The following is a 14700-nucleotide window of genomic DNA, read 5'->3' as shown; positions in this document are numbered from 1 at the left end:
CATAGCATACCTAAAGTACTTGGGGCTAATGTTCATCTGGAACGATCTGTATAAAAGTCCCTGTGACTCTCTAAATCATCTCTAGTAATGTGCTAGAATGTGTCAACATTTTCACTTTCCAGGCTATCTTAAACTAGTACTAGAAAGTGATGAACAGATCTCTATAAATGATGGAGTTCCTTTTCCACTGTATTTTGGGTCTCATGAAGAAGGGATAAAATCCAAGAGTGCAGTACCCTGTGGCTGTGCGTGCAGTGCTTTTGTGTGTATATAGATATGCTCCTGAGTTTGATGGTGACCTCATGCCAACCAGCCCTTCTGTGAGGAGCTTACCCTCTCAGGGGAACTCTATTTGCATGGCAAGCACTTAGCTAGCTTGTAAATGCAAGTCTGCCCCTCTCCCAGCCCAGGGTGCTTTTGGTGCTAAGATGAATCCTCTTTGTCCAACAAGGCTAATGAGCAACATTGCAATTAAGAGCTTGAGGTTCCAGCGGTGGTGACACACGCCTTTAATCCTAGCACTCGGGAGGCAGAGGCAGGTGGATCTCTGTGAGTTCAAGACCATTCTGGTCTACAAGAGCTAGTTCCAGGACAGCCTCCAAAGCCACAGAGAAACCCTGTCTCAAAAACACCAAAAAAAAAAAAAAAAAAAAAAAAAAAAAGAGCTTGGGGTATTGAGTTGAGTTCAGAACATTTTTTTTTTTTAGTGAGACCTAGAGTGTAAATGGCAGATGGTCTTCTACTCCAGGATAGCTAGTTTAGCTAGTTTTTTACTAAAGAAACTTAACCTCCTCAAAAATTTCCTTTTTATTAATATTGATAGAGAAAACATATAATTAAAAAATTATAAGAGAAAACTGGAATGTAAGTTGCTGTGACTTCTTTGTCACAAAGTGTTGATTTTATGGAGAATTATCTGTTTCATCCACTGTATGTTGCCCTAGGAGACTATGTATGTTAGCATCCATAACTGGCATTGACATTCAACAAACCAGAAAATGCCTAGAGGTGTGTAGGGCAGAGTGAGCTCTGAATGTCAGTTCTTTATATTGCTTTCTCACTTTTATACTTTGCTACTAAATGGAGAAAAAACTACTGCTCTTCTGGATAGGTTTTAGTTGAAAACCTTAGAAAGCTATTGTTTAATATTTATCAGGATTATAATACATGCTTTTTCTAAATTGTTTCTGCATGAGATGAACCACATATGGCATTGAATGTTCTCTGTATTCTTAAATTTTGTTTTTGCAACTTAAATTTTAGTAGAGTTTTTGACCCAGTAGGAGGTAGGAACAGAAATGAAAATCATTACTTCAGCACCAGGTGGTGGTGGTACAGGCCATTAATCCCAGCACTCAGGAGGCAGAGGCAGGAGGATCTCTGTGAGTTTCAGAACAGGCAAGGCTACACAGAGAAACCCTGTCTGGAACCCTGCACCAAAAAAATCACTACTTCAGTCTAATTATCTTGATATTTTTAGTGATGTATAGTTGACATGTAAACATCGCAAGCTATTCTGGATATTTTAAGCACATAAATTGTTATTATAATGAAAGAACAATTTTCAGTGGGAAGGAATTGTTTTAAATTTGCTTTTCTCTCTTCCTACAGGAAGGAGCTTGAAGCCTTCAAAGGTAATTCTGTGTTTAATTCTTCTGTTTACATTAGTTGAGAGTTAATCATTCCCTTTCCTTTAAAAAAGATAGTTTTATGTTAAAAAGCAGAAATTGAGCTGGGTAGTGGTTGGGTATGCCTTTAAGTTTTATTTCATTACAAAGTTTGAAATACTGTTTACCTGGAGCACAGGTGCTAAGTGAGGCTTTGTGCTGAGTAGTGTGTTAAGAAGGTGAAATACTAACTCTGAGTTGTTGAGGCTTGGGGTTTCAGAAACTGGTTTCTGCTGTGCAGAGTCCACCTGGGTCACAAGAAGAGATGGGAAGGAAGCTCAGGATATGCCTGGTAGTCTCATGGACTTCCCAGAAGTCTGCCTTGTGAGAGCTGGGTCTACTCTCAGACTATCCTGTGACTTTGACTAGTCTTCTGAATTGGGGCTTGGTTCTTCATCTGCAAAAGTAGGGGATTTGATGATCCTGAAGCGCAAACTAGTGTTCCTTTCTAGTTTAGAGGCGCTTTTGAAGGAGGACTCAGAGAGTCATTCTTGGCCATGTTCATTACTTTTTTGTTGCTAAGATAAAGTGCCATGACTAAGGCACTTTATAGAAAGAAGGGTTTATTTGGTTCCAGAGGGAGAGTTCATAATGGCAGTTCCTGGAACAGGAAGCTGAGAGCTCCCTTTTTAAACCATAGGCATGTGGGTTTATGCTAGGAACTCACAAGGCCTGCCCTCAGTGATGTACATCGTTCAGCAAGGCTGTATCTCCCCAAACCTTCACAAACATTGCCACCAACTGGGAACCTAGTGTTCAAATGCTTGAAGCTATGGAGGACATTCCTGAGCAAACCAGCACATTGGTTGTGGAGAAACCCTCAGACTTCCTAGGAGTTCAGAGTCCGGTATGCCCCCTTTCAGTTGTTCCGCATGAATTCCCTAGAAACTGCTGTTCCTAGAGACTCTTATCAAGAGGTGAAAGAGGAAAATTACTGTTGACTCTCTTTTGGTCTGTTGCGTGCTTGTCACTCCTCATGTAAGTTTGCCTGGCCTTTAGATTTAATGAATGAGTAAAAGTTTTCCAGTAATATTGTTTATGGTTAGTATTGCCATGTGTCTTATCTGTTAGGATGTTTCAGAAGAATGACTATTCTTCAAGACATAGGTCATAAAGGTGTATTCCTCCTGTGACTACTGAACAGACTCTGTTTTGTCTAAATTTCTGTTTCACACACTGGCCATGACTAAGCTCTTGGCCGGTTGTTGAAGGTAATACTACATACCATGTGATGGATAGCATGAATTGTCATGCTCTCATTGATTTAATTTAATCATTGCCCTATTTATGTGTATTATTTTTCACCAGTTGTTTGAAATGAGATTTGTAATCTTCATAAAATGCTGCTTTGCCTCTTGTTTTGATCAACCAGTTGAGCGTTTCTTATATAATATTAAGAGATGGAAAAAAGCCCAATCAAGTTAATAGTAAAAGACAAGCAGGGACACACATTACATAAAGTGTCAGCTTTCCTTGCATCTCCCTACTGAAGCATTCTGGTTTAGTGTATCATTCTCAGAGACAGGCGATTTGCAAAAGGTTAGTTAATATTGCATATTGCTTGATAGAATACTTCGATTTAGGCAGAAATATCTTGTTTATACACACATTCCTAATTTTGTACAACATTTACAGCACACCAGATCTATCCACAGAACAAATATTAGACAGTAGAGAAAGGACGGAATTGTTTTTTTCAGAGCCGGGGAGTCTGTTTCTAAGGACTAAGCGAAGGATCTCATGCATGGTAGAAAAGTGTTCCTCTTCTGAGCTCTGCCCTGTCCCTTTTTAATGATTTAAGACTCACTAAATTAGCTAGACTTGCCTCAAAATTTATGTTCCTTCTGTCTCGGTATCTGAAATGATAAGTGTTTGCTACCATATCCATTAAAAGTAGAATTTCATCTAATTCTTTTGGAGATAGTATCTTACTATGTGCATATGACTAACTGGCCTAGAACTTGTTTAGTAGGCCATGCTGAGTACAAATTCAGAGATCCATCTGTCTCTATCTCCTCAATGATGGAATTAAAAGCATTTGCCAGCATACCTGTCCTTCAAGGGATCTGATACACGGGCCTTGTATGCCATGCACAGGGCTTTGGACTTTTCATTTTGACCAGTGGTTTCCACAAATAGATGTGAGAGCAAAACATTGGGCACAGGGAAGACAACTAGAATTCGTCTTTTAAATTTTTTTCTTTTATTTATTCATGTACCGTGTGTGTGTGTGTGTGTGTGTGTGTGTGTGTGTGTGTGTGTGTGTGTGTGTGTGTGATTTGTCTCATTTTTCCCCCTCTTTCAGCCTTTTAAATCTTAATGCTGTGTGTTTGTTTTTGAGGCAGTTTTTCATGTAATTTAGGCTGGTCTTGAGCTGTGTAGCTTTGGATGACTTTGAGCTTCTGATCTACTGCCTCACTTTCTGAGTGCTGGGTTTACAGGTGTTCATCACCATGCCAGGATTCTCTGAGGCTGAGGCTCAAACCCAGGGCTTTGTGCATTCTAGGCAAGTACTCTACAAACTGAGCAACATTCTCAACTCCAATGTGTGTATTTATAAATTTGCATGTAGGAATTTATATAATGTTTCAGTAATCACATTTGAAAGGTTTATGTTAAAGACTTTTGTTTCTTAGGGGAGTGCATGCTCAAGAGAGCATAGAGGTTCATTTGAGAGAGACAAATTAGAGAGTTGGCGAACCCAAGGAGTTCCAGTTATAATCACAGTATCGGTTCTGCTTTATATTTCCTGGGATCTCATAGGAGGGTAGAGTGGATAAGATCAGGTCCAAGATGAGAGAGCCTCATTGAGTTGCATATACTGGCATGTGCCTGTGACCCCATCTCCATCAAAGACTGAGGTAGGAGGATTGCTTGAGCCCATGAGGTGAGACCAGTCTGGACAACATAGCGAGAACTGGTCTCAAAGAAGAGAAAGGGGGAAGGGGAGAGAAAGGATGGGGAGGAGAGATGTAATGGAGAGCTATTTAAAAGGCTTGAATTGGAGAGATGGCTCAGCGGTTAAAAGAGCATGTTCTACTCCACAGAAGACTTGAGTTGGATTTCCAGCACTGCATTTGGCAGAGCTCTGAAGCCCCGACCTCTGCAGCTACCTGCGTGCATGTATTCAAACACACAACAGGACAACAACAAAACTAAAGTTGGGGGGTATTAGATTAAAGGGAGATTTTTTTTTAAAGAAAATATATTTGCTTACAAAGGGAAAAGAGGCTATAGGAAGGCTGAGGGGAAGGTAGAATGAGCAGAGCTGACTGAAAGACGGCAGCAGAGAGCATGGTTTTTGAGTAAGCCGTTTTGAAGCAGGGTACTGCTGTTGATTACAATAACTATCAAGTGTGCCATGTCAGGACTTAATATACATTCCAATCCACTGGTTAGTGTTACTGACTTTAGGGGAACCTTTACTAAAGCTGCATTTAGATGAGGTAGGGGAATTTAAAGATACCTGCGTATTATAAAGCAAACATATCCTCTGATTTGTCCACTTTTAGATATTCATGTTTCTTGTGCTTTTTAGAGTGTTGGTAATGCGTCTTTGTGCCTAGGTGACACATTCAGAAGGATTTAGTATATTTACAGCCTACCCCACCCCCATTTTCAGCATCATTTGGTATGGTCCTAGATCGGTGCATACATCTTTGTATACCAGAGCCCATGAGAGCTTGCATTTTGCTTTATAGATGCAGTAGATTCTGGTGTGTGTCTGCTTAAGCCATCAGAAACATCAGAAAACTAACAGGCTCAATACATTTTCTTTGGGGAAAAAACAAAAGCAAAGACGGGCTTTGGCTGCGCCTCCCTTCCTTTGTTCTCCATCTCAGAAGATGCCTGTGAGGGGAGCTGCCTGGTAACTGGAGGTTCCTCCTGACCAGCTCTGCTTCTGCCTGTTTGCTCAGTTCTAAACCATGTCATCTCCAGGACCTGAGGAAGACAGTCAGAGGAATCCCTGTAGGTGGAAATTCATTTCTTGTTTTTCTTTAGCTGCTTTTATTTAAAATTGTTACAACTGCATGGTGTACAGATGAGGCATTATTTACAAAGCTGAAATTAAATTTAACCTGCTTTGAACCTATAAGCACTATATTTTAGTGAGAGCTTTATTTTCTGTGTATTATCAATAAGTAATTAGCATTAAAATTAATTCCAAGAACAAATAATTGCTGCATGGGGACGTAGGACATTTGCTTGTGCAATAAGGTCTTCTCATCCATCAGGTGAAATTTCCAAGCAGATGTTTTTATGAAGCAACATTTATAGTAAAAGCAAAAATGCTGGTCCCTTCCTTACGATTAGAAATGAGAGCTAATTAATCATGCTTCCTGTGAAGGTGTTCATTTTCCAAGCAGAAGGTAGCACAGTTCAGTATATGACCATATCTAAGGACAGGATAAATTTAAGGTGCACCAGGCTACTCTGTGAGCTCATCTAAGATGACTGATTCTAAGATGGGTTTTGAAAATGTCTTAATGCTTCATACAGATTTAAAGCATATTATCTTTTTACATTTACAGAACTTGGGTGCACTTTTCTTCACCTGTTGGCTAAGGATATGGTTTTAAATGTGACATTTTGTGTATGAATATAGAAACATACAGGCCTGTAGAATTTTCTGGAAAAGATAAACCTTAAGAATTAGTTTTGAGTGTTTTGTTTGAGTAATGTGATTTTATCCTTAGAAATAACTGATGAATAATTTCTACTACTTACTGCATTTAAAAATCTCCCCATCAGTCCTTTAAGATGGCATGTGTTGTGACATGTTTCAGGTATATATCATGCCCTATCAGGTAGAAGCCTGAAATTCTAAACTATAGTTCTTATAGTTTAGAAATTGAACCTCAGGTATGCAGGCACACACTCTACCACCCCAGTTGCATGATTATATGTATTAACTGAATTCTTTACAAAAGTGAAGAATTATTAAATTGAACTCCAATTAGGAGTATACTACATTCTTGCTTGTTTTACTTGTTAGGTGGTGAGGAAGAAGCCATTAAGAATAGAGACAGTGAAGACTTGAGCATCATTCTTAAAGCACCTCTAGAGACTGCTACACTTCCTGTACATCATACTTAGCATTACTGGTTCTAAGAGGAATGGTTTTAGTGTGGGCATGATTATAAATCATTTAACCTAGAAATTACTCCTTATAATTTATTTTATTTTAATTTATTGATGAATTCTGGCAAAGATATTAATTGTCTGTTCTTGGTCTCTTTAAAATATGTCAGTATGTAAGTATATTTGTTTTTAGAAGCTTGTTTATATTGTGGTAGAGATGTTTGAAGGAAGTTGTATTTTGTAATATGTGGGAGTTTACATCCTTTTAATTTCGATTCTGGGGCAGTTTATTTTCCTTCTTTACTTTTGGCAGGGGTGGTTGGGGATTCAAGATAGGGTTTCTCTGTGTGTCCCTGGCTGTCCTGGAAGTTGCTCTGTAGACCAGGCTGGCCTCAAACTTAGAAATACACCTGCTTCTGCCTCTCAAGTGCTGGAGTTAATGGCATGTGCCACTGCCCAGCCGAGCAGTTTATTTTTCAAACTCAACTGAGTCTTTGTTCTGATGCTTTGTCACATACCATACTGTGGCCTGATCTGCACTCTCTAAGATACTTTGTGTTGGAGAAGATATTGGCACTCCAACAGCTTGTTTATATATTTAAACTACATAAAAGTAGATCTTGAGATGAGGGTTGTGACCCTTAGATGCTATCCTTCAGTTTCTTACAAAGATTATAGACCACTATTGCATGGTCAATAATTACAGCAATAGATCATTTTAAGAACCAATTGGTACAAGCTTTTACTGCATAGCACGTTTGATATCATGAATGAATACAGCAATTCTGTTTCATTACTCGTTTGGTGGAACATAGTATAAACTTGACAGCAAGATTTATACCTTTCATAAAACTAAATTCCAACACCACAAATAGAATTCTGTGGAAATAGTGCCCGTCAGCCTTGCAAAGAGGACTTAGTTGTTGAGTGTGCATGATGCTTTGTGGTTTGTTTCCACTTTTTTTGGAGGTTGGTGCTAAGAAGTCACCTGCAGGCCCCTCTGATCCTGCTGGTTATTCTTTAGAAGGCAGATGTGGTGTTCTCACTCACTCAGAAGAGCCCCCGCTGTGGTGCCTGTTTTAGTAGAATACAGACCAAGGGAGAAGCCAGGTGACTAGCTGATCTGAGGAAACCCTTGCTGTTGCTTATCTGCCTATCCTTGCCCAGGAGTGCCTATTGTGGACACAGCCATGTGTAATGTGGCTCACTTACATTTGAGGACTCACCTTGCAATAGGAGAGATGACCAAAACCACTGGAATATACTGATTACACATTTTACCATTTTTCTAAATATTTTTATAGAAGACAGCAATGTTTATAGTAAGATCCTCACTATTATGCTATTCATTTCAAAACCCTACTTCTAATTTGAGAATTTATTTAATAAAAATTGTAGCTGTGGATAAGATGGAGTTGAGCAATCAGAAACTTACTGTGGGAAGGTGATTGGTTTATTTTTAATTGAAAAGAAAATGTATTTGCAGTAAGACCACAGTAGTCTCAATGGTGTGACTTTTAAAATAGAGCTGGTGATACAGCTTGGGGTAGAACATAACCTGTCATATGTGAGGCATTGGGTTTGATTCTCAGCATTGAAAAAAAAAGAAAAAGATGGGAAGGAGGTTGAACAATACTTGAACATGTCAGCTTGTCATGCCATCAGAATTTGTTTTCTCATTTAGTAAGTTAAATCAGCAGTGCTGCTAAAGACACGTAATTCTTTTCTTTCTATTCCAGTTTCAATGTTAGGGCCTGGAGGTGTACTTTCATTAGCATCCCTGAGGCCTGGGGCAGTCCCTATCGCTGAAGCAAAACAAAGTAAAGCAAACTGGAGTGAGTGGAAACCTATGACTCATTGGGCGTTTAAGACATGCCACATCTACACATCATGTCCCTTATGTCAGCATCACAGCCAGTGCAGGGAGAAAGCTGAGACTAGACAGGTAAACAAATCACGGAGCCAGTGAGCTCTGGGACAGGGAAAACTCGCATGCCCCCTCCCTCTACCACCGTGATCCCTCAGAATAGCTGAAAGTGCCTGTGTTCAGCTTTCCTTTGCGTACTGCATTTATATTTTGCCTCTTCTCTCTAACCACACATGTGTTTTGCAAACTTTAGTAGTTAATAAGCTATGGAAATTTGATCTTTACTTTAGTCTAACAACTTACCTGGTCTTCCTTGATTTTACTTGGCTATTTTAAAGATAAGAACGAGAACCTCTTGTGTTTATTTATTTTTAGCAAGCTGATTTATGCTCCAGAGCTTTGGAAGAATTCCTCTGGATTTGGGTGTTAGTTTGAAGCTCAAAACAGGATTGAAAGAAAAATGTGAAGGCCTCCAGGTTCCTCCCGTGCTGTGCCGGAGTCCAACATGGAATACTTGACTGTTCCTAAAATAGTCTTCTGGATGATGATAATGTCTGAGAACAACTTTAAAAGACTCTCAGACAGTGTTGTCTTTGTGCTTTAGCATTGTGTTGCAGCAGGGTAGAATGACAGGGAAATTAGGTTGACATGGGAGGGGAAAGGGGCTCCTCACCCAGAGTCTGGTTGAAGCCTTCTCTCACAGTAAAGAATTTTACCACAGCTAACAGCATCTGCTAGGAAGGTTGCCAGAAGAGACTGACTAGCTGTCTAGCTTTGTTTATTTATTTTGAGATGCAGGGTCTTACATGTACCCCTGACTATCCTAGAGTTTGCTATATAGACCAGGTTGGCCTCAAACCCAGCTCCAAAGTGCTGTGATTAAGCCATCACACCTGGCAATACCAAAGAATAGACTGGGGAAATAGTTCAGTTGGTAGGGTGCTGTGGGGAAATAGGCCAGTCAGTAGGGTGCTATGGGGATATAGGTCAGTTGTTAGGGTGCAATGGGGATATGGATCAGTTGGTAGGGTGCTAAGGAGATGTAATTAAGTTGCACAATATAGGCTAGTATGTGCAAAGTCCTAGGTTCAGTCATCAACACTGTATAAAACCCTGTGGTGGTATACCCCTGTGATCTCAGTGTTTAGGAGGAGGTAGAGACAGAAGAATCAAAAGTTTAAAGTAATGGTTGGCTATATAATTCAAGGCCAGTCTGGGCTATATGAGACCTTGTCTTAAAAACAGAAACAACAACAACAAACCCATGCACCATGACCTACTGAGCTCTGTTTATCGTTGCTCTTATATGAGTGTGGGGCTGACTGCTTGAGTCTGCGTAATGCATGGGAACTCATGCCAGGAGAAGACTGACCCGCCTTCTTTCAGTAGCCATGTGAGATTTCCCTCTTCATGTTGGCAGAGAGAGAGAGAGAGAGAGAGAGAGAGAGAGAGAGAGAGAGAGAGAGAGAGAGAGAGAGAGAGAGAGAGCAGACAGACAGACAGACAGACAGAGACAGAGACAGAGAGAATGCACGCACACCTGCACATTTGTACGTGTGTCTTCCTCTACCCATTGTCCTTCATATACTGAGACGGTTTCTTGCAGAACCTGGGGCTCACTGACCCAGCTAGCCAGCTTGCCCCAGGGACCTGTCTCTGCCTCCAAAGTGGTAGAATTACAAGTGGTGCCACACTTGCCTGGCTTGAAATAGGTTCTGTGGTCTGGTCATCAGGCTTGTGTGGGAAAGAGTTTTATCCATTGAGCCATCTTACCAGCACCATAGCAAGATATTTTTGCTGCTATTTTGCCAATTCTGTTGTTTGTGCATTTGGGAGGTGCAATGCCAAAATATTATTATAACTGGAAAGCAGGTTCCGTTGTCTCTTGTTTGATGACAAGTGATCTGGGAAAACAGGGAATGATGGATTGCTTTCTTTTTCATGTCCTTTTTATTTTTTCAGATATTTGGCTTTGATTGTGCCCTACTAATTACCTTCATAGAGTTTTGCATCGTAAAGAACAAATATTTTGTTGTCTTAGACCAGCGTTAAGCAGATTTATGTCATGGAATCCTTTGGGGGGTGGGGTGAAACAGGTTCTCTTAGCCTTGGCTGCCATAGAACTCAGCCTATAGACCAGGCTGTTCTTGAATTCACAAAGATCCACCTGCCTCTGCCACCCAAATGCTGGGATTAAAGGTGTGCACTTCTGTACCTGGTGTTTCTCTTTTCTTTTAAATTTAACACTGGAATCACCCAGAGGAAGGGTTTTTATGGAAGTCACTGGAAGAGCTGCCTTTCCATGGCTGGTGTGGTTTGTGCAGATCCCATAGCAAGACTGTTGGGCAGTGTGGCAATATTATGTACTTTGGCAGAGAATACAAAGTAGGAAGTTGGGTCTGTATGTCTACATGCAAAAAAAAGAGTGCTTGTGGAAAGCATTAGTCTGCAGTCAGAAGTACCTTACTCTAAGTTGTATTAAATAAAATTCAGAAGCCTGGGACACTCTATTTTGATAGAAATATATGGTATTACTGCTACCTAATGAAGCAGCATTTTTTTTCATCTCCAAATAACTCCAAAGAAATTTGTTCTTGCAAAGGTTGGACATTCTCTCCCTACCTCCTCCTCCCCCCCAGAGTGCTGTAAGCATTTAGGTGGAACAGCTTGAGGGACAATGCTGTGACTGCTGGAGGAGGATTATTTCTATCTCTTCAGAGGTCGTGAGCAGGTCTGCTTTTAAAAACAGTATGTTTACAGTGGGCAGAAGTAAATATACATGGAGCATTCAGAATTACGTGGATGATAACGATCCGAATCTCTGCTTTTAGATGTCATAACTTTGATGGTGTGGAGGCAGAAGGAGGTGTGTTGTTTGCCTCTCTGCTGTCTGATGTTTCCTTAGCTGAGTCTGGGGAATACTGGCAGTAAACAAACTAATGGGAGAAAAGGCGCGTGCCTTGTCATGTGGACAGGAGGAGCAGTGGGTAGTGTCTGAAAGCCCACAGATTTAGAAAGAACAAAGAGGGCTCCAGCAGTTTTAGAGGAGGAAGAAATGGTTTTCAGGGAAATGAATGCCCATGGGTCATGGCCTAAGACAAAGCCTCCCCGGGCTCTGGTTGTGGCATCAAGGACTAGAATCCTTTCCTAAAAGTTATCCCCTGTGTTTGCTGAAATGATGAGGAAGGCCTTGTTTTCCCTCAGGAGGTATCTCCAGAGAGGGTGCTGCAGAGAAGACAAGCGAGGATCTAAGAGACCCTGATTCTTAACCTTTGTGTCAAAGCTCAACATTTGAGGGCCTCCTGCTTGAGGGGTAACTTTCTCAGCTCCTATACCCCGTACCTCATGTGACTGGACAGATCCTTCTCTTCAGGGTGCTCTGCTTCACTTTCATGCCCTGAAGTGCTTTCAGAAACCATGGAGGTCAGAAGAGGGTATTGGATTTCCTGGAACTGGAGTTACAGATGTTTTTTAGCAATCATGTGGATACTGGGAACAAAACCTGGTTTTGCTCACCATACAGAAATATTTGATACCTGGCATAACAAGAGAAAACTAAAGGAAAGATTGTGTAAACTTCAAGAGCACCAAGGGACTGCTGAGCTATCTCTCTAGCTCTTTCTGTTTTTATTTTTATTATATATGTGGTGGGGCATGGGGGAAATGAGAATATGAGTGTAGTTCCTCTCAGAGGCTAGAAGAGGGCATTGGATCTGTGGAGCTGGTATTACCAGTAGTTGTAACCCTCCCATGTGGTTGCTGTGAACAAGCTTAGGTCTTTTGCAAGAGCTACACAGTTCCTGACCCACCATGCCAACTCTAGCCCCGGTGCCTATTGCTTTTTATTTGTGGTGATGCTGAGAATCCATTTAAATGTGTGATTGGACTGCAGAGATGTAGACAATGTATCTTTGTGTTTTTGAAGTATTGACCACGTCTTTCATTGTCTTTCAGTCAAAGGCCTTTAACAGTAGGACCAGAGACTTTTAAATAGTGCTAAGAATTTGTATTCACTGCACACAGAAGAAAATGCTTATCATAGAAATTCTTATTTTTAATAATGTTCCAAGTGGCTCTTTATTGTACTATATAGAAGGTCATTACTGTTACTGACTTCAAGAATGTTATCTATTTTGATAAGTCACACTCTTAAGTTTACACAGTCTTTGCTTTAGTTTTCTCTTGTTATACCAGGTATCAAATATTTCTGTAAGGTGAGAAAAATGGAAAAGACCTATTTCTACTTCAGTAAGTTAATATATATTGATGTAATGCTCCTAATTTGGATGTTGATGAGTACAGAAGATACTCATAAAATAGTAAAGGTGAAAACAGCAATGTTGCTCTTATTTAGGGCTATAGGGGGTTTAATCCTCATCTATACATTGTAGGAGCCCATGCATATATGTGTAATACCAGGCAGTAGAACCAGTGAGCAAGCATCTGGGGCCAGATTAGAAAAGCTAAGTTTCCAAACCTCCCTGAACCTTGGTTTCTGCTCTTGAGTTGCGAAAGAGATCACCTGGATGGTACATAGAAAGAACCTGGTACTAAGTAGCTGTAACTAAAGCTCAGAGGTACACCATGTACCTAGCATACACATCCCTGGGTCTGATCCCCAGCGGCTCCCTTACCCTCTAAAAATGAGTTAGCTGCTGTGACCACAGACTCAAGATAAACATGTTAGTGTCTTATGGCTTACTTTTTTAAAAATTAGTTTCTCCATTGTACTTTTTTTGGTTTTTCGAGACAGGGTTTGTCTGTATTGTTTTGGAGGCTGTCCTAGAACTTGCTCTGAAGACCAGGCTGAACTAGAACTCAGAGATCTACCTGCTTCTGCCTCCCAAGTGCTGGATTAAAGGCATGCGCGACCAATGCCTGGCTCCATTATACTTTTAAAATGAGACAGAATGGTAGAAACAAGGAGTTTGTGCTCCTTGAGTGTTTTGTTCCTAATAAACTTGGAGGGCAGTGTACTATAGCCAAAGCATGCCTCCTTGCTTACAGCTGTGTGTTTGGGACAACTGAATTCTGTGTCTTTTTATCTTTGAAATAGGACTAGTGAAGTCCCCTCTAAAGAAGGTTAGACCTTCGGCTCTTCTGGTGTATTAACAACACTGTGATGGCCACTGGTGAGTTAATGTAATGTAAAAGAAAAGTCAGATGGTAGATGTTTAAACATCACATTTCTCTTCCCGTGGAGGAGGAATCAAGGCTTTTAGGGAGCCAAGGGTGTCAGTGGTTTCAAAGGGATGATGAACTATTTGGGGGAAATGAATGGGCCCAAGGACAGAGAGTGACCTGCATCCATGATTCCCCTGCTCTGACTTTGGCCTCCCTCTTCTGTGAGGTGTGTCCATTGTTAGGTAATGAGACTCCATGCCAGTGTTCCTGTTTGGAAGGGACATTCTGGGTACTCTTGCCAGGGTAGGAAGAGGGCAGGTGAAGAAGCAAGGCATTGTTCTTGCCCCAGCTGACACAATAACAGCACACACAGGTTCCTCCTTTGTTGCCTTTGGTTCTCTTGGGCAGCATGAATAGGCTGTTGAGCAGAGCTATTTCTGTGTCATTTTTCAAAAGTAGGTTTTGTCACACAGAAATTCTAGTGGTATCCTAGCTGCCTTAACATGTGCCACTGTGAGCTGCAAATAAATCCATGTTTGTCTTTGAATAACAGGGCAACAGCACCTGCCACAGGACATAGGTGCCCCAGACTGCACCTGAGGTGTGTCGTCTCCTAAGTGTAGGCCTTTGCCAGCCTCACCTACTTCAGCTGGGCTGAGTTCATTTTTCTTTTCATTTATACTTTTCATGTAATTGATTTCTACTAATGCAGTTTTCTTTGCACAGTATTATATTGAGTATTTCTGTGGTTGGAGTAATAGTATATAAACAGAATGGCTTAATAAATAAGGCTTTTTCCAGGTGAGATACTGTATGATTATCACAAGTAGAGAGAAATAACCTCAACAGGAGAAATATGTCTGCTAATATAATTAGTTCCTGACCTTTGTAGTATTGTCACACACTTGCATTTCTGCAGCACCTGTTTTCTAGGTAGGGCAAAACCCAAGAACTTTTATA

General features: G+C 40.7%; 1 protein-coding gene across 2 annotated transcripts in view; it reads left to right on the top strand.

Annotated features, from left to right (window-relative positions):
• Positions 1-14700, top strand: part of Dtnbp1 (dystrobrevin binding protein 1) — an 85596-nt gene that overhangs the window by 43103 nt on the left and 27793 nt on the right. For both annotated transcript variants that reach the window (XM_005066340.3, XM_013110612.2), the window contains exon 7: positions 1612-1634. In XM_005066340.3, the coding sequence (XP_005066397.1) occupies positions 1612-1634 (23 nt within the window). The remainder of the gene's footprint in view (positions 1-1611; positions 1635-14700) is intronic.

Source organism: Mesocricetus auratus, unplaced genomic scaffold (genome assembly GCF_017639785.1).
Source record: "Mesocricetus auratus isolate SY011 unplaced genomic scaffold, BCM_Maur_2.0 Super-Scaffold_100013, whole genome shotgun sequence".
NCBI lineage: Eukaryota > Metazoa > Chordata > Mammalia > Rodentia > Cricetidae > Mesocricetus > Mesocricetus auratus.
Note: the sequence above shows the minus strand (reverse complement) of the source record. Positions and strands in the feature narration are given on the sequence as shown.